Source organism: Tachysurus fulvidraco, chromosome 18 (genome assembly GCF_022655615.1).
Source record: "Tachysurus fulvidraco isolate hzauxx_2018 chromosome 18, HZAU_PFXX_2.0, whole genome shotgun sequence".
Taxonomy (NCBI): domain Eukaryota; kingdom Metazoa; phylum Chordata; class Actinopteri; order Siluriformes; family Bagridae; genus Tachysurus; species Tachysurus fulvidraco.
In genome coordinates this window covers 17,139,236-17,160,740 of record NC_062535.1, presented here as the reverse complement: position 1 = coordinate 17,160,740, position 21,505 = coordinate 17,139,236, and the positions used below count along the sequence as shown (strand labels likewise).

Sequence of the window (21,505 nt, the reverse complement as noted above, 5' to 3'; positions counted from 1 at the left end):
TTGCTCATGTTAGATTTCGTATTTAAAATCCAACACATTAGGTACTGTACAGATGTTTGTCTTTAAACTTGTAAACCTGTATAATGTAATGATTTATAATGTCACTATTTAGGCTTAGCCAGAGAAACATGTTTCGTTTTTATCTTTTATTGAACTCTAATCTACACCCAGATTTCTGTAAATCTGCTTTGGGAGATTTGTTTGTTGTTAAAAGTTCACTATACAAGTCCAAATAAATTGAACTGAAATGTAAATGAGACAATTAGATCATGTTCATGACTCTACTTTATAATTATCTTCAATGGTTGAGTGACACCATTTTATGGAAGCGAGTTAATTATTGTTCTGTTTATTGTTCAATAAATGTTCATACATTTCATGAACAGTATTGATATATAAATTGTGTCTAAAGCACATTTAAACTGGAATCTTTATTTTTTAATTATTTTCTTATTTGTTCTTTGTAATTATTTATCAATAGCAAACATTTGCAACATATTTATTGATCAAACATTAAACATGTTTTAGGTCTTGTAAACACTGCACACTAGTGACATCTGATGGTCAACAAACCGTTAAACATATTTGCTCATAGAACCGAGAAGGCTGGAAAACAGTGACTTAGAAAGTATTTAATATTTACAGATTGATGACAAGTTGGTGAAATTTAAACATAGAAACAATGCTGTTGTTAAAAATATTTTATTATTTATTATTATTATTTTATTATTATTTATTTAAATATTTAAATATTTTGTTTAAAGAAAAATTAACTTCTTAAATGTCAAATGATGGTGTAAGTTTTGTCAGTGTAAAATATTTTATAACGAATAAAGTACAGTGTGTTATGATTTCAGCTGATGTGGCTTACCTGTGACAGTAAGTTCAACTCCATCTCTACCTTGATACTTTTCTACTGGGTTTGTTATAAATCTGAAGTAGTATTTGCCTTGGTCCTGTTCTGTCACATCACTCAGTCTGAGTCGGCAGTCATTCCAGTAGTTTCTGAGGTAATGAACCCTGTCTCTGTACTTTGGGTCTAAAGACAGATCAGGAGGCTCTTTATCTGTAACCAACTGTCTGGTCCAGAAAGGTCTCTGAACTGTGTAACCAGTTGGATATGTGTATGTGCAGCCCATGTTCACTGTCGATCCCTTTAGAGCACAGATGGAGCTCGGTGTATAAGTCACACTCCAACTCCACTGGGACACGACTCCTGCAACACAGAATACAGAAAAGTGATACAGGGCTCTCAAGTGTCACACATTGAGAGTCACAGTCCCTCATTTCGGTCTTTTGTCACGCTCTCCCGCCACACATTGTATTTGTCTCACAGAAAAACTGACTATTTATCATATATTTAAACTGCCGCAGCGCCCGCTGTCTCTGCCCCTTTTCCACTGAGGCAGTTCGAGTGCTGGTTCGGAGCCGCAGCCTAATTTAGAACCAGTTCTTTCTGTTTCGACCGCCAAAGCACCGGCTCTGAACCAGGAAAAGTGGTTCTTAAGTAGCACCAAAACGTTGCTGGTCTAAACTTAAGAACCGCTTGGGGCGGGAACTGTGGGCGGGGCTGTGGGCGGGAACTGTGGGCGGGGCTACTGTTAGCGCATGTGATAATGTACCTTAAGTATACTAATGTTTAATACACTTTTACTTTACCGCGATATGATACGTTATCAGCACACATGATAGTAGGTAGCTACATGCTAAGGCTAATATTTTTTCTGTGTTAACCATAAAATAACGTTATGTACTTTATCGATTACAACCTCCGTTTATACAGATTACACGGAGCTGCACGTACACGTTTTATTCGCCGCGTTTGGATGCCGATGTGGGGTCACAAAGCCATGAGCGTTAACAGTAAAGCAACATCCGCCATTGTTGTGTTCGTGTTTGCCGCTGCTGCGGTAACGTTGCTGGGACACGTGACACGTATACAGTGACGTCACACTCGGCGCTGTGACGCTCTCTAACCGGTGGAAAGGCAAACCGGTTCTTAGAAGGTTCGCCAGTGGAACCAACTTTGAACCAGCACCAGCGCTAGCTCTGAACCAGCACCAGCGCTAGCTCTGAACCAGCACCAGCGCTAGCTCTGAACCAGCACCCGGGTCTTTCCGGTGGAAATATGAACTCTGGCAGGAATCAAGCGCGTCTCCTGCTGGAGTTCTTAGTCGAACCTGACACTTATCAGCCAATCAAAAAAAGAGGTTACACAATAGCCAATCAGAAAATAGCACTATTGTATCTGGGTAAGAATTAACGCAACAAAAAATGAAAAAAGTCATGATCTCCTGTTGTAATGTTACAACAATTTCACAACTTGTTTGACACAAACAATGACATTTTGACTGCTGTTAGAGAAAGTTTCATGTTGATGATGGATGCCTGAGTCTGACATCTCAGGGTCATGCAGTTCAGAGAGAGAGAGAGAGAGAGAGAGAGAGAGAGAGAGAGCTGGAAAAAAAGGAACTTAACACAGAATTGCTGATGCTGAAAGTCATTACTGGCACTAAGTACAAAGTTGCATTAAAAGAAGGACAAATAACTCACTTGAAATCATGAGCAGAAAGAACAGAGGAAGAGGAGGAGTCAATCTGCGTGACATCATCAGTGCAGCCTGTAGATGAAGAAAACACTGTTATGTGTTAATAATTGTAACACAAAGTGCTGTGCATATATATATATATATATATATATATATATATATATATATATATATATATATATATATATATATATCCTTTACATTACAGTTCAGTTCAGTGTGTGAGGAGGAAGAACACAAAGTAAAGAGAATGGCTTTAAATCTGATCTTTAATCTGTGATATATATTGGATATACACACATCTCCTATTGCTCTGAGACAATGTTTTCTAATAAAAATGACTGAGTGTCACTTTACACTTGACCTATAAAGAATGAACAGTTTAATTTCAGTTCCTGCACAAAAATAATACTTTAGTTAGGAAAATCAAACTGCATAAGTTGTTTAAAAAACTTTCTGACCTCATTAATAGATGATTATCTCCTGCATCCAGGAAAAATAACAGCGGCAGCTCTGAGGGTTTAAACTATTAAACTGTCCAAGTCAAAATATGTTGCTGGTTAATGTATCTTCCTCTTTATTTGCTGAGTTAGTCCTTCCTCCTTCTTGTTATGAAACACCCCCAAACACTTATAGTTAGAATTCTTCTTTATATCTGCAACACAGAATACAGAAATGTGTTGATGATGGATGTCTGAGTCTTAGACCTCTCAGGGTCATGTAGGTCAGAGAGAGAGAAAGAGCTGCAATAAAGAGGAACTTAACACAGAACTGCTGATGCTGAAAAGCATTACTGACACTAAGCACAAAGTTAAATAAAAAAAAAAAATAGGACAAATAACTCACTCGAAGCCATAAGCAGAAAAAGCAGGGGAAAAGGAGGAGTCAATGTGAGTGACATCATCTGTGCAAATAAACCTGCTGTGTTTATAACTGTAAAGCAAAGTACTGTGTATATATATATATATGTGTGTGTGTGTGTGTGTGTGTGTGTGTGTGTGTGTGTGTGTGTGTGTGTGTGTGTGTGTGTGTGTGTTAATTACGACTGTGTCCTTTACACTACAGTTCAGTGTGTGAGGAGGAAGAACACAAAGTAAAGAGAATGGCTTTAAATCTGATCTTTATTATGTGATATGAATTGGATATACACACGTCTCCTATTGTTCTGAGACAATGTTTTCTAATAAAAATGACTGAGTGTCACTTTACACTTGACCTACAAAGAATGAACAGTTTAATTTCAGTTCCTGCACAAAAATAATACTTGCTCATCACCAACGTACTGATTTCGCACACCTGCTCCTCATTACACTGGCCTATATAAGCACCACATTCGCTCCATTCCAGCGTCCGTTATTGTTTACTGTTTCCTGTGTGTTTACTCGGCCTGCTCGTTTCATTAAACCCTGTTTTGCTGGTGCCTCGGCTTCTGCCTCCTTCACTTCGCCTAACAGAATAACGGACCGAGAAGACAAAGAGAAAGCAAAGGACAGGATCCGCCGGGCTCTTACCTCGCGATGGATCAACAACCCAGCACGGCTTCCGATTCAGTTTGGGACCTCATAGCCGCTTTCCCTTCAACCCCCACCCCCGCTTCCACCGGCAGCCCCATGGCGCTTCTGGTTGCCTTTTCCGGAGAAGCTTCAGAATGCCGCGGTTTCCAGCTCCAGGTGAATCTATATATTGAGATGCAACCACAGCGATTCCCCACCGAACGATCCAAGGTAGCGTTCTCCTCCGGGTGGAGGAGGCTACGACTACTACTCAGGCAAACATCGAGCACTATGAATACCGGGTCATGCCGTATGGCTTATCCATCGCTCCAGCCGTCTTCCAGGGGTTCATGAACGAGGTACTTCGGCCCTATCTCCACAGGTTCGTCATGGTCTACATAGACGACATCCTGATCTACTCCCGGAATCGGGAGGAACACCTGAGACACATGCGTGCCGTCCTGGAGGTACTGTGTTCACATCGGCTCTACCTGAACCTCTCGAAGTGCGAGTTCCACCGCCATACTATCCCCTTCCTGGGCTACATCATCAGTGTGGAGGGGATCCAGATGGACGAAGGAAAGGTAAAGGCAGCGAGAGAGTGGCCCGTTCCTGAGTCGATCAAGGAGCTCCAGCGTTTCCTGGGTTTCGCGAATTTCTATCTCCTCAGGGGTAAAGCCCGATCCCTGTGGTGGACCAGGGAGGCTCAGGAGGCCTTCAACGAGCTTCGCCAACGCTTCTGTAGTGCTCCTGTTCTGCGTCACACTGACCCCCGGAGGCCCTTCATGGTCGAGGTTGACGCGTCTTCTAGAGTGAACTGACCGCTCCTCCATTCCAGTGTCCGTTATTGTTTACTGTTTCCTGTGTGTTTACTCTGCCTGCTCGTTTCATTAAACCCTGTTTTGCTGGTGCCTCGGCTTCTGCCTCCTTCACTTCGCCTAACATTAGTTAGGAAAATCAAACTGCATAAATTAAAAAAAAACAATTCTGACTTTGTGAAAAAGCGGCCAAAAAAGTCCCATAAACTTGAATGGGAAATTCCTAAAATTTCACCCTAGAAACCGAGTGCCGAGATTTTCCACGTGCAAACACCATTCACATTTTCTTCAGGAAATATCGAATATTTAACTTTTATTTAAACTTTCCACACTGGTAAAATGACTGTTGAAGTACAATATTGTGCAACATAAAGATATTATTAAGCAACATTTCTATGTCAAAATAACTTGATTTATTTAGCTTGGCCTAAGCTTTATACTGCACTGCACTGCTCTGATTGATGCAGCACCGTCCTCAAATATTCAAGGTTCTTTTCATCCCTCTGAAATCATCAAGGCTCTATATTCAGGGTAGGAAATGTAAACATCATCTTTCAGCTCTACCAGACATCCTTCCATATACCTCTGCTAAGCAACAGATGCATTTGAGATGCCAAAAGGAATTCTAACCCATATATGGAGCCACCAGTTTGTTATGAACACAATGCATGTTCTGCTATCTTTATTCCCAAAGCCTTGATGATAGGTTTTGCCCAAATCGAACACAATAAACCAGAAGATCCCCCTAGGTTTTCCAGGATCTGTGGGATGGTGTGGCTACCAGGGTGTCTTCTTTCTCACACACGACTGGGGAAGGATAGGGTGATATCCACTTGTATGTCTAGCCAGGTCTCAGTAAGACCTGTATGTGTTTTTTACCTCTTGATACAGGGGTTGAGGAAAGGCATCGTGTAACTGTCTATCACATGCAGCCATCCATGAGTGGTGTGAGCAGCAGTACCACCTCTTTATCTGTGGTATATTCTGCCAACTTTGCTCAATGTCACACTGGTCACTACACATTTCTGACAACTCTGCCACCTAATGATCACTACTGTTAGACTTTGGAGATTATATTTTGTTCACACCGGCACCTTTGTATTGTCCAGCAAAGGCATTGTCCTCGTCACTGCAGCCACCTTGACTATTCTGGGTCGAGAATAGACGGTTTGAGAAAAGCAGCAGTTCCCAAGTGTTTTGTATGGTTTAGTTTGTGTATACAAATCTTTCTGTGATACACTTTTCACACAGTTGAACTTCACAAAAAACACTTTTTTCTGACACATATTTGACGTCATTCTTTGTGCTCACAGACACTTGCTTTCTCTCTTTGGCCGAACTTGTTAAAAATCAGACATGTTTGAAAAAGATCAAGACGACAACAAATATTTGAATTTTGTTACCACAGTTAAAAAAATTGGCTACATGGTTTTTATTCATCCCATTTACGCAATATATTATACAATTTTTTAAATATTTTTTATATAATAAAAAATTATACAAAGGGTTTGATCGTTTATTTCTTCATGCTTTTTTTTTCCTAATTCTTAAGTCCTAATTCTTATATTTTGTTATGGTGACAAATGTTTTATAAAACGTTTTATTGACTATTAATGCAGAATTTTAACATTGTATTTTAACGTCTGATTAATGAACAAAATGTCAAAATAAGAAAAAATCTTTCAATTTTTTCTAATTGAAAATCTAATAGGGGGCACAGTGGCTTAGTGATTAGCACATTCGCCTCACACCTCCAGGGTTGGGGGTTCGATTCCCTCCTCCGCCTTGTGTGTGTGGAGTTTACATGTTCTCCCCGTGCCTCGGGGGTTTCCTCCGGATACTCCGGTTTCCTCCCCCGGTCCAAAGACATGCATGGTAGGTTGACAGGCATCTCTGGAAAATTGTCCGTAGTTTGTGAGTGTGTGAGTGAATGAGAGTGTGTGTGTGCCCTGTGATGGGTTGGCACTCCGTCCAGGGTGTATCCTGCCTTGACGCCCGATGACAGGCTCCCCGTGATGAGCGGTAGAAAATGAACGAATGAATGAAAATTTAATATTTATAAAGTACTATAAAGTAGTAAAACATGCCATTCCACTTTGCAGCATCGCAAGCTGCGGTTCTCTACACTGTTAGAGAGACATGTGACAAGTGATGCATGATATTTATTTAATGTTCCTAGCCTTAAACATTTTCACAATCAACTACTAACTATAATTTGTGACATTTCTTTTTAACTAATGCCATATACAAGAACAAATATTCATTTAGATGTAAGAAGAAGAAAAAACAAACAAACAAAAAAAAACAACAGAGATGGTAACAGGTGCCAGTGAACACTACAATAAAGTAAAACAGGAAAAGGGTGACAGGTATGTAACCATATCATATGTGCACTTACAATCTTACTCTACTCATTTGTTGTACGTTTGTGTAAAGCTTTCCATTTTTAAACATTTAAAGTTGAAAAAATGTGAATTTGCAACTTTCCCTTAAAAATACTACTGTACCTTACCTTTTTTTATCTGTTTCTTTTAATCTTTCCATTCTTATTTAAGTGAAAATTCACTACTCTGTATTTTATTTTGTTACTTAAGTAAAAATAGCTCTTACGTTTGTTTTTCTTCCACTACAGATAAAGTAATTTCCTGTGTAATTAGGAGGAAAGAGGAAGGCAGGAGTTACTCTGAAATGTAATGCTTTTTTATTTTATAGATTTAGCATCTTTATCTTCACTGTCAGGTCCTTAAAGACTTCAAACTACATATCACAGAATCCATTGCAGCCAACTAACACTAATATACTGTATAGTGCAGAGATACAGCCTTTATATAAATAACACATTATATTATTTTTCCAAGTTTTATCAATAGTGTGAAGTAAATCTGAAAAGAGGGAACAGAGAGGTTTTAAATGACAAATAGACAGACATGATGTGGGCTTAAAAAAGAGAAGAATAGTTTCACATTTACACATTCGGGGAATTTTAGTTCGGTATAAGTTCAAATATGCTGTCGGTGTGACATCAGAAACGTTAGAGTACATCAGTAGTACTAAACAACAGAAAAGTGTAAAATATGTGACGCGACATAAAATGATGCTGCATAGAATCTGTGAAATGGAAGACTGTGAAAACAATAACTTGAGTTGTACAGCAAAATGCTTTCTCACATTTTTTTGCAAAGTGTGTTGGTTTAGCAGATAAAGTATAAAATGTAAATTGTTAAGACAGGACAAAAACTTCACATTTAAAAAAAGTATCCATCAAAAACACATGACAATGACACATGACAATATAATGTTCAGAGATGGAAATCTATTAAGCTTCAACTATTTAAAGATTGAAATCAATATTGACCCACAGCTACAAAACGGAACTATTCTAGCATCAGTTTGCTCTTGTTTTTCAACCCAGAATCTGTTTTCTGAGATCATGTAGTAACAGCATACTAGCATTACATCAATGAAGCTTTTAATAAACATTTTTAGACTTTAATTATTTACAGCTTTCTTCAGCCTGGTGCTATTTTCAGTGATGAACAAATGCACTCACTACATCATTGTCGTAATCATGAGAGATGGACTGGGAATGAGGAAGACTCGAGTGGACCGTCTGTGTGAGAGAAAGAGAAATGTATCATGAGTTCATCCTTCTTTATAATTCTTTCCAGATCTGAATGTATGAGTGAAGTGTGTATCTGAAAACACTTACTGCAAGTGTGTAGTACACATCATTGGACCTGGTCTGAAGGTCAAGACCTGCGTACGTGTCATCAGGAGGACTGGAGGAAATGTTCTGTGTGAAGATTATAATGTGTTTAGTGTTTGGCAGTACTGAAAGTCACACTGTGTCATTCTGTCCAGTTACAGTTCACTTACCTGACTAGACTTGACATTATCAGCTGAACCTCCTGTTCTCTTTTTCCTAAAAATGAGCAATAATCAGATGGTTCATACTTCTGATATTTTACACAAGTGAATGAAAAAGACACATGCTTACCTCATGAATAAACCAACAATAATGGCAAGTGAACATCCAAAAGTCACTCCAAGAACAACAAACAGAAGTACACGCTTGCCCTCTGTGTAGAGATCAGTATTAGTCTGCTGTAACTCATTCACCTTTATAGATGCTACTAAAGATTATTTATTATAAGCTGTGATACCATTTAATGTGAGACCCACTTCAGGTGCTCTCTGACTCCCGTATTTATTCTCAGCCACACAGTAAAACCATCCACTGCTGCTGGAGGTCAGTGTGAAGCTGTAACTCTGACCAGATCCTACAGGTGAGCTTTCATTCACCTTGTACCAGGTGTAGCTCTGTACAGGTGGGTTAGCATCACTGCTGCAGGTCAGAGTCACTGAACTGCCCTCCACTATCTCACCAGAGGGACTGATGGACACTGAGACATTCTTTGGAGGATCTAAAACAGACAAGACAGTAAGGATACAAAGGAAAAACCTACTGACAGGTCACAGGTTACTATGGGTAAGGAAGTTATATCATTGAACATCATAATCATCATTAACTCACACAGAACATTAAGAGACAGAGCAGTAGAGGATAGACCTCCATGTTTATTCTCAGCCCTGCACGTGAACTCTCCACTGTCCTCAGATCTGATCCTGCTCATGGTGAAGGTGTTTCCTGTACTAATAGAGGATGTTCCCTTATACCAGGTGTAGCTCTGTACAGGTGGGTTAGCATCACCGCTGCAGGTCAGTGTCACTAAACTGCCCTCCACTATCTCACCAGAGGGACTGATGGTGTTGTGGAAGTTTTGAGGTTCAACAGAATTAAAGCATAAAATATCACACCAATAGGCACGGGCAAGAGTATTAAGGTTTCACAGTTTATTGCGTTCAGCTTTGCAGAAGGACCCAACACTCTACGTGTAAAATCAGAGAGGAAGGTCCCCGATTATTGATAACATCAGGATTTTATAGACAGGAATAAAATTAAACATGACATGTAAAACCAAAACATCATCCACCATTGGCGTAGAAACATCTTCTGACCAAACTAATCCCACGGGAACAGTAAAGGTCTCACAGGAAAGGTCTGATTAAAAGCAGTTTTAGGAACAAGCAACTGTAATCTCTAGTCACAATAACTACCAGCCATGGGAAATACAGAAGCCTAGAAGGACAGATTCACGTGAACATCTCTGAAAGAAAAATTTCCACTACAATTCCCCCCTTTTGTCCCTGGGACAATACACAAAATTTTACTAATCATTAATCTGTAACAAAATCTAAACTCTAAATGATAGATACCAGTTTTGTTAATCAACTAATTAATCTACAACATTGTTAATCAGCTAGAATATAATCACTTAAATCTTAAGCTAAGCTTAATCATGTACAATCTCAGATCAGCGTATCACTTCCCTTGTAGGGTTCACATGAATGCTTCATAAAATACATGATCTTTAGTGGATAATATCGCTTTATTGGTGAGTGTGAGTGAACTATGACCACACCTGGATACCTAAACCTTGCTAAAGTACATACTCCTCCCCAGTTACGGGGTAGGGCTAGATACACGTTTTTACCACAGACCCAGTACCAGTCGTCAGCCCTGAGTAATGTGCCGGTGTCAGATGGATGAATGAGGGAACACTCTGCCTGTGGGCAGGTTCCGTCATCAGAATATGGGTAATATAAATGAGTGCACCTACGGCTGGCCGTATTACCTAACGGTATGTTTCCTGTTCCTACAAAACAGTGTGTGTAGTTCAATTTAGGAGGAGGCTGTGCAACAAATGTGTTAACTCTTGTTTGATTTACCTTGAATGTTCGTTTTGTCACACGTATTAGAGTCCGTAGACATATGGTGGTACCAGTTAAATCAGTCCTCCCAGGACCTCCACCTTCACACCATAGGGAGGCCGGTGAATTTATCACCAGACTCAAATGTGTGCCATTCTGGACTCTATAAGCATCCTGCTTCCACATGCAGTAAGAATTTCTACAGTATTGGGCTATGGCTTTCAATTCACTACCATTACTTTTCATGGGAATCATTGTGTGTTTACTCGCAGCTGTGGGGAGAATCATACACACATAACAAGACTCATTTATGATCATTTTGGCAGTGTAGTTGGCAAATTGCCAATAAGTGTTTTCATGCACGTCTCTGCGACTTCTACCAAAGGTGGAAGTCTTTTCTGCATTCCCTCTAATTAACAGGCAGATCATAAGGATGCCAATGATCCCTAAAACTCTTCAACTCTTCACTGAGACTCTCTTTGGAGGATCTAAATATAGAATCATAAAATGCACACTGAAAGAGTTTTTCAACAATCAGACTATGAAAGTCATCATCAGTCTCAGTTTCACTGCAGTTGTACATTAATTTACCTAAAAAGAAACAGAAGCAAAATTGTAGAAAATGTCATAACATTGCTGATGTTAATGTAAGTGACACGACAGTATGAATACTAAAACAGTATGTATTCTAATATATAGGTGTGTATGAACTTTGCAGGTACGAGTGTTCTTGACTTTATATATACAAGGGTTTGTCAGTGCAAAAATGCTAGCTTGCAAGTATGCTAATAAACAGCTATGCTAATATTCAAATGTGTTCTTATGCAGCTATGCTAACAGAAATGTCTGCTAATATTCTTTTATATTGTGCATCCCTGATCAGAGAGCATCCAGTGAAACTTCATATCAGCTGATGACTTGTGTAAAGGAAAAAGGTTTAAAGTCATGTCATAACACATTTACTTGCTTTGCTGCTTGCTCCTGTTTCATTACTTTTGGGATTCATGTTACATGTGGATTCAGCATGAACTTTTAGTGTTGTTAGCAGGGCTATCAAGTGTCACACACTGAGCATGACAGTCCCTCATTTGGGTCTTTTTAAAAAAACTTTTTAACTGTTTATCTACATATATTTAATATGCCGCAGTGCCAAAATGTATCTGTCCGCACAGCTGTCTCTATGTAACCGGGCAGTAATCAAGTGCGTCTACCTTGGAGTTCTTAGTCGAAAAAATAAGAGGCTACAATAGCCAATCAGGAGATGGAGATGTCACTCTTTCCTGTCTTCAAAACTTGAGAGCCCTGTGTTAGTGTAATAAGTGAATGAAACAGTCTGTACTTACATTGTAAATCAAGACTGACAGCAGGGGAGCGATAACTTTGTCCCTGTACAGAACATCTGTAGCTGCCTGCATCCCGCTGACTGACTGATGGCAGATGGAGCGGGTTAGAGGAGGAAATAATAATTCCATCTTTGTACCAGGTCAATATTGGGGTCTCAGTCAGACTACAGAAGGTTTTACATGTGAGAGTAACTTCATCTCCCTCAACAACTCCACCAGGAATCATCTCCACCCAGAGATCTGTGCATGAGAGGAAAGAAGGAAAACATGCAGTGAAGACTATGGAGATTCTTGACTAATTAATAACATAATTAAATATTTTCACATTTAGTTTAACATACATTACATATTATATGTATATTATATATGTGTGTGTGTGTATGTATGTATGTATATGAAATTAAACCGGAAATCTTTAAAATAAAATAATGTATCTTTCTGCTGCAGTATTTAAACTCAGTAGTACTATCCTTTGAGCCTAAGGCTGTCCTGCTAATCACTCGTATCAATGATATCAGAACTATACCTGGGCACAAAAGCATGTTTCCTTTTTATCTTCCTTGTGTCATCATTATTATCATCAAGTTTTTCTCAGATAACTTTATTCTTTTATTAGTGATTTAAAATCTACATATATATATATATATATATATATATATATATATATATATATATATATATATAAATCTGTAAATCATATACATGTCTGTTGTGTGAAGTTCACTATACAAAACCAAATAAATTGAACTGAAATGTAAATGAGACAGTTAGAACATGTTCATGACTCTACTTTATAATTATCTTCAATAGTTGAGTGACACCATTTTATGGAAGCGAGTTAATTATTGTTCTGTTTATTGTTCAATAAATTTCTATACACTTCATGAACAGTATTGATATATTAATTGTGTCTAAAGCACATTTAAACTGGAATATTTATTTTTTATTCTATTTATTATTTTCTTATTTGTTCTTTGTAATTATTTATCAATTGCAAACATTTGCAACATATTTAATGGTCAAACATTAAACATGTTTTAGGTCTTGTAAACACTGCACACTAGTGACATCTGATGGTCAACAAACCGTTAAACATATTTGCTCACATTTAATTACGAGAAGGCTGGAAAACAGTGACTTAGAAAGTATTTAATATTTACAGATTGATGACACATTGGTGAAATTTAAACATAGATATAATGCTGTTGTTAAAAATATTTTATTATTTATTCTTATTATTTTATAATTATTTATTTAAATATTTAAATAATTTGTTAAAAAAAAGTAACATCTTGAATAGAAAATGATGGTGTAAATTTTGTCAGTGTAAAATATTTTATAACGAATAAAGTACAGTGTGTTATGATTTCAGCTGATGTGGCTTACCTGTGACAGTAAGTTTAACTCCATCTTTACCTTGATACTTTTCTACTGGGTTTGTTATAAATCTGAAGTAGTATTTGCCTTGGTCCTGTTCTGTCACATCACTCAGTCTGAGTCGGCAGTCATTCAGGTTGTTCCCGAGGTAATGAACCCTGTTTCTGTACTGTGGGTCTAAAGACAGATCAGGAGGCTCTTTATCTGTAACCAACTGTCTGGTCCAGAAAGGTCTCTGAACTGTGTAACCAGTTGGATATGTGTATGTGCAGCCCATGTTCACTGTCGATCTCTTTAGAGCACAGATGGAGCTCGGTGTATAAATCACACTCCACTGGGACACGACTCCTGCAACACAGAATACAGAAAAGTGTTGTTGATACAGGGCTCTCAAGTGTCACACATTGAGAGTGACAGTCCCTCATTTCGGTCTTTTGTCACACTCTCCCGCCACACATTGTCTCGCAGAAAAAACTGAATCAAGTGCGTCTCCTGCTGGAGTTCTTAGTCGAGCCTGACACTTATCAGCCAATCAAAAAAGAGGCTACACAATAGCCAATCAGAAAATAGCACTATTGTATCTGGGTAAGATTTAACAAAACAACCAATGAAAAAAGTCATGATCTCCTGTTTGACACAAACAATGACATTTTGACTGCTGTTAGAGAAAGTTTCCCATATAATCAGCATGAGTTTTTCATGAGAGTCTGAGAGAGAAAGAGCTGAAAAAAGAGGAACTTAACACAGAATTGCTGATGCTGAAAGTCATTACTGGCACTAAATACAAAGTTACATTAAAAAAGGACAAATAACTTACTTGAAATCATGAGCAGAAAGACCAGAGCAAGAGGAGGAGTCAATCTGAGTGACATCATCAGTGCAGCCTGTAGATGAAGAAAACACTGTTTTAATATCATAAAAGGGCAAAAATAATAATTTTAATAATAATAATGTTAATAATTGTTAATGATTGTAACAAAGTGCTGTGCATATATACTTACACTTAATTACGACTGTGTCCTTTACATTACAGTTCAGTTCAGTGTGTGAGGAGGAAGAACACAGAGTAAAGAGAATGGCTTTAAATCTGATCTTTATTATGTGATATGAATTGGATATACACGTCTCCTATTGTTCTGAGACAATGGTTTCTAATAAAAATGACTGAGTGTCACTTTACACTCGACCTATAAAGAATGCACAGTCTAATTTCAGTTCCTGCACAAAAATAATACTTTAGTTAGAAAAATCAAACTGCATAAGTTGTTTAAAATCATTCTAACCTCATTAATAGATGATTATATCCTGCATCCAGGAAAAATAACAGCGGCAGCTCTGAGGGTTTAAACTATTAAACTGTCCAAGTCAAAATATGTTGCTGGTTAATGTATCTTCCTCTTTATTTGCTGAATGAGTCCTTCCTCCTTCTTGTTATGAAAAACCCCAAACACTTATAGCTAAAATTCTATTTTATATCTGCAACACAGAATACAGAAATGTGTTGATGATGGATGACTGAGTCTGAGACATCTCAGGGTCATGTAGGTCAGAGAGAGAGAAAGAGCTACAATAAAGAGGAACTTAACACAGAACTGCTGATGCTGAAAAGCATTACTGACACTAATCAAAGTCTTAAATGAAAAAAAGAAGGCAAAACAAACAAACAAACAAAAACAGAGATGGTAACAGGTGCCAGAGAACACTACAATAAAATAAAACAGGAAAAGGGTGACAGGGATGTAACCATATCATATGTGCACTTGATGACCCTGGAGAAACGTTGTCTCATGTCACTGTGTACTGCAACAGCTATATATGGTTGAAATGACAATAAAAGCTTCTTGACTTGACTTGACTTGACTTGACTTACTCACAATCTTACTCTACTCAGCTTTTGAACATTTGTTAAAGCTTTCCATTTTTAAACATTTAAAGTGAATTTGCAACTTTCCCTTAAAAATACTACCTTACCTTTTTCTTCATCTGTTTCTTTTAATCTTTTCATTCTGATTGAAGTGAAAATTCACTACTCTGTATTTTATTTTGTTACTTATGTAAAAATAGCTCTTATGTTTGTTTTTCTTCCACTACAGATGAAGTAATTTCCTGTGTAATTTGGAGGAAAGTGGAAGGCAGGAGTTACTCTGAAATGTAATGCTTTTTTATGAATCAACACACAAATCTGCTCAGACTAAACTTGGTTTATTGAGTATATAGTAAATATAATCATTGAAACCAAAGGGGTGAGTGTCAAAGTAAATAGACAGGAACATGAGATAATTTACAGTAGTGGAATTAACCTCACAACACCAACATTGATGTATAAATAAATAAATAAAATGATTTTGCATCTTCATCTTTAACATTTCCCAGAATCCATTGCAGCTAACTAGCACTAATATATAGTGGAGAGATACATCGTTTATATAAATAACACATTATATTAGCTTATTTTTACAAGTTTTATCAATAGTGTGAAGTAAATCTGAAAAGAGGGAACAGAGAGTTTTAAATGACAGAAATAGACTGACATGATGTGGGCTTAAAAAAGAGAAGAATAGTTTCACATTTACACAATCTGGGATTTTAGTTCAGTACAAGTTAAAATATGCTGTCGGTGTGACGTCAGAAACGTTAGAGTACATCAGTAGTACTAAACAACAGAAAAGTGTAAAATATGTGACACGACATAAAATGATGCTGCATAGAATCTGTGAAATGGAAGACTGTGAAAACAATAACATGAGTTGTACAGCAAAATGCTTTCTCACACTTTTTTGCACAGTGTGTTGTTTTGGCAGATAAAATATAAAATGTAAATTGTTAAGATAGGACAAAAACTTCACATTCACATGTAACAAAAGTATCCATCAAAAACACATGAAGTTACATACAATATAATGGTCAGAAATGGAAATCTATTAAGCTTCAACTATTTAAAGATTGAGATCAATATTGATCCAAAGCTTCAAAATGGAACTATTCTAGCATCAGTTTGCTCTTGTTTTTCAACCCAGAATTTGTTTTCTGAGATCATGTAGTAACAGCATACTAGCATTACATCAATGAAGCTTTTAATAAACATTTTTAGACTTTATTTATTTACAGCTTTCTTCAGCCTGGTGCTATTTTCAGTGATGAACAAATGCACTCACTACATCATTGTCGTAATCATGAGAGATGGACCGGGAATGAGGAAGACTCGAGTGAACCGTCTGTGTGAGAGAAAGAGAAATGTATCATGAGTTCATCCTTCTTTATAATTCTTTCCAGATCTGAATGTATGAGTGAAGTGTGTATCTGGAAACACTTACTGCAAGTGTGTAGTACACATCATTGGACCTGGTCTGAAGATCAAGACCTGTGTAAATGTCATCAGGAGGACTGGAGGAAACGTTCTGTGTGAAGATTATAAAGAATGTGTTTGGTGTTTTGAGGAATTCCTCCATATCTATCCATTCTATGATCATTACATAACAGCATTTGGAGCTACATTTAGTGATGAAAAGAGTCTAGAGCCAAGCTAGTTCCTCATGTTCATTATGATTAGGGTCTAGTGTTGATTATCTCTATTTCTTGTGCTGTTTTACAAGTAAGTTTGAGTCTTTTATGTTTCTATGCCAAGTGGTTTCCTAAAACAAATGACTATTGAAGTCACACTGTGTCATTCTGTCCAGTTATAAATAGGCTACAGTTAGTCCAGAATGCAGCTGCCAGAGTTCTCACTAGGACAAGAAAGTATGACCATATAACCCCAATTTTATCATCTCTACACTGGCTACCTGTTAAGTTTAGAATTGATTACAAACTGCTGCTACTTACGTACAAGGCTCTTAATCGTTTAGCTCCCATGTATCTAAATAGTCTTCTAACACATTACAATCCTACAAAAAAGACACATGCTTACCTCATGAATAAAACCACAACGATGACAAGTGAACATCCAAAAGTCACTCCAAGAACAACAAACAGAAGTACACTCTTGCCCTCTGTGTAGAGATCAATATTAGTCTGCTGTAACTCATTCACCTTTATAGATGCTAATAAGTTTTATTTATTATAATAACTGTTATACCATTTAATGTGAGACCCACTTCAGGTGCTCTCTGACTCCCGTATATATTCTGAGCCACACAGTAAAACCGTTCACTGCTGCTGGAGTTCAGTGTGAAGCTGTAACTCTGTCCAGATCCTACAGGTGAGCTTTCATTCAGCTTATACCGGGTGTAGCTCTGTACAGGTGGGTTAGCATCACTGCTGCAGGTCAGAGTCACTGAACTGCCCTCCACTATCTCACCAGAGGGACTGATGGTCGCTGAGACTCTCTTTGGAGGATCTAAAACAGACAAGACAGTAAGGATACAATGTAAAAATCTACTGACAGGTCACAGGTTACTATGGGTAAGGAAGTTATATCATTGACCATCATAATCATCATTAACTCACACAGAGCATTAAGAGACAGAGCAGTAGAGGATCGACTTCCATGTTTATTCTCAGCCCTGCACATAAACTCTCCACTGTCCTCAGATCTGATCCTGCTCATGGTGAAGGTGTTTCCTGTACTTATAGAGTGTCTTCCCTTATACCAGGTGTAGCTCTGTACAGGTGGGTTAGCATCACTGCTGCAGGTCAGAGTCACTAAACTGTCCTCCACTATCTCACCAGAGGGACTGATGGTGTTGTGGAAGTTTTGAGGTTCGAGAGAATTAAAGCATAAAATATCACACCAATAGGCACGGGCAAGAGTATTAAGGTTTCACAGTTTATTGCGTTCAGCTTTGCAGAAGGACCCAACACTCTACGTGTAAAATCTGAGAGGAAGGTCCCCGATTATTGATAACATCAGGATTTTATAGACAGGAATAAAATTAAACATGACATGTAAATCCAAAACATCATCCACCATTGGCTTAGAAGCATCGCCTGCTCATCTTCTGACCAAACTAATCCCACGGGAACAGTAAAGGCCTCACAGGAAAGGTCTGATTAAAAGCAGTTTTAGGAACAAGCAACTGTAATCTCTAGTCACAATAACTACCAGCCATGGGAAATACAGAAGCCTAGAAGGACAGATTCATGTGAACATCTCTGAAAGAAAAATTTCCACTACAATTCCCCCCTTTTGTCCCTGGGACAATACACAAAATTTTACTAATCATTAATCTGTAACAAAATCTAAACTCTAAATGATAGATACCAGTTGTGTTAATCAACTAATTAATCTACAACATTGTTAATCAGCTAGAATATAATCATTTAAATCTTAAGCTAAGCTGAATCATATACAATCTCAGATCAGCGTATCACTTCCCCTGTAGGGTTCACATGAATGCTTCATAAAATACATGATCTTTAGTGGATAATATGCTGTTTTTGTGGGGACAGGACCCGTATATAAAAAATATGCAGTTAAAGGCAAAGTATTAAGCATTAATCATGTCGTAACTTCACTACAAGTCACAGTCTCTACTGTCCGTATTCACCTTTGTCTGTTTCTGGATCAGTCTGGGCATATTCTGTGAAATAGTCATCGCTGAACACAGGACTACATTCAGGGTCATCGTCAATATCGTCTAGTTTCACAAGTTGTTTGGTCGTTAGATTGGACATTATGATGTAATGAACGCATTTGTATACGCAAGGGCCAAACAAACATAATAAGATTAATACCACAATCACTGGGATTATCATTGATAGATAGGGAGTCCACTGTCCGAACAGTGTATACCAAAGTACTATTATCTCCGTGTTCGTCTCGTTTCATTTGGTTTGCCACATTGTGCATATTATGCAGTGCATCTGAGATAGACCCATGGTCGTCATCATTCTAGGGAATGAAGGTGACAGCAGGGGAGGGATAACTTTGTCCCTGTACAGAACATCTGTAGCTGCCTGCATCCTGCAGACTGACTGATGGCAGATGGAGCGGGTTAGAGGAGGAAATAATAATTCCATCTTTGTACCAGGCCAATATTGGGGTCTCAGTCAGACTGCAGAAGGTTTTACATGTGAGAGTAACTTCATCTCCCTCAACAACTCCACCAGGAATCACCTCCACCCAGAGATCTGTGAATGAGAGGAAAGAAGGAAAACATGCAGTGAAGACTATGGAGATTCTTGACTAATTAATAGCTTAATTAATATTTTAACATTTAGTTGAACATACATTAAACATTATATGTAATATATATATATATATGGAATTAAACAGGAATTCTTTAAAAAAAAAATGTGTTTTTGTATCTTTCTGCTGCGGTATTTAAACTCAGTAGTACTATCCTTTGAGCCTAAGGCTGTCCTGCTAATCACTCATATCAATAATATCAGAACTATACCTGGGCACAAAAGCATGTTTCCTTTTTATCTTCCTTGTGTCATCATTATTATCATCAAGTTTTTCTCAGATGACTTTATTCTTTTATTAGTGATTTAACTGTAAATCTACATATAGATTTCTGTAAATCTGTAAATCATATAAATGTCTGTTGTGTGAAGTTCACTATACAAAACCAAATAAATTGAACTGAAATGTAAATACGACAGTTAGCTCATGTTCATGACTCTTATTTATCAATAACTGTCAATAGTTGAGTGACACCATTTTATGGAAGCGAGTTAATTATTGTTCTGTTTACTGTTCAATAAATTTTCATACAGTTCATGAACAGTATTGATATATTAATTGTGTCTAAAGCACATTTAAACTGGAATATTTATTTTTTTATTCTATTTATTATTTTCTTATTTGTTCTTTGTAATTATTTATCAATTGCAAATATTTGCAACATATTTGTTGATCAAACATTAAACATGTTTTAGGTCTTGTAAACACTGCACACTAGTGACATCTGATGGTCAACAAACCGTTAAACATATTTGCTCACATTTAATTACGAGAAGGCTGGAAAACAGTGACTTAGAAAGTATTTAATATTTACAGATTGATGACAAGTTGGTGAATTTTAAACATAGAAACAATGCTGTTGTTCAAAATATTTTATTATTTATTCTTCTTCTTATTATTTTATAATTATTTATTTAAATATTTAAATAATTTGTTTAAAAAAAGTAACTTCTTGAATAGAAAATGATGGTGTAAATTTTGTCAGTGTAAAATATTTTATAACGAATAAAGTACAGTGTGTTATGATTTCAGCTGATGTGGCTTACCTGTGACAGTAAGTTTAACTCCAACTTTACCTTGATACTTTTGTCCTTTGTTTGTTATAAATCTGAAGTAGTATTTGCCTTGGTCCTGTTCTGTCACATCACTCAGTCTGAGTCGGCAGTCATTCAGGTTGTCCCCGAGGTAATGAACCCTGTTTCTGTACTTTGGGTCAAAAGACAGATCAGGAGGCTCTTTATCTGTAACCAACTGTCTGGTCAAGAAAGTTCTCTGAACTGTGTAACCAGTTGGATATGTGTATGTGCAGCCCATGTTCACTGTCGATCCCTTTAGAGCACAGATGGAGCTCGGTGTATAAGTCACACTCCACTTCGACTGGGACACTCAAGTGTCACACATTGAGAGTGACAGTCCCTCACACTGTTTTAATATCATAAAAAGGCAAATAATCTGATCTTTAATCTTTGATATGAATTGGATATACACACATCTCCTATTGCTCTGAGACAATGTTTTCTAATAGAAATGACTGTAGTGTCACTTTACACTTGACCTCTAAAGAATGCACAGTTTTAATATCAGTTCCTGCACAAAAATAATACTTTAGTTAGGAAACTCAAACTGCATAAATAAAAAAAAAACAATTCTGACTTTCTGAAAAAAAAAAGTCCCATGAACTTGAATGGGAAATTTCTAAAATTTCACCCTATTAACTGAGTGCCGAGATTTGCCACGTGCAAGCACCATTCACATTTTCTTCAGGAAATGTACATTCTAGTCACAATTCTTCTTTATTTAGTTATTAGAGCTCTTATCGAATATTTAACTTTTATTTAAACTTTCCACACTGGTAAAATGACTGTTGACAGTATTGTGAAACATAAAGATATTATTATTATTATTATTATTATTATTAGTAGTAGTAGTAGTAGTAGTAGTAGTAGTAGTAGTAGTAGTAGTAGTAGTATTATTATATATATATTTTTCTTTATCTGTTTCAATAGATTTGAAATGAAACGAACAAG

The 21,505-nt window shown here is 37.2% G+C and overlaps 1 protein-coding gene across 7 annotated transcripts in view; it reads right to left on the bottom strand.

Annotated features, from left to right (window-relative positions):
* Window positions 1–21,505, bottom strand: part of LOC113636358 (B-cell receptor CD22-like) — a 36,310-nt gene that overhangs the window by 4,556 nt on the left and 10,249 nt on the right. The window contains exons 1-4 of one of the 7 annotated variants that reach the window (XM_047803539.1): window positions 14,635–14,788; window positions 14,353–14,371; window positions 14,169–14,235; window positions 13,361–13,699 (exon numbers count right to left, since the gene is read on the bottom strand). In XM_047803539.1, the coding sequence (XP_047659495.1) occupies window positions 13,361–13,699; window positions 14,169–14,226 (397 nt within the window). In that variant the 5' untranslated portion in view covers window positions 14,227–14,235; window positions 14,353–14,371; window positions 14,635–14,788. Of the gene's footprint in view, window positions 1–871; window positions 1,217–2,553; window positions 2,621–3,009; window positions 3,283–13,360; window positions 13,700–14,168; window positions 14,236–14,352; window positions 14,372–14,634; window positions 14,789–21,505 lie in introns of those variants that run through there. The other 6 variants (XM_047803541.1, XM_047803538.1, XM_047803536.1 and 3 more) reach the window with 6 other exon arrangements.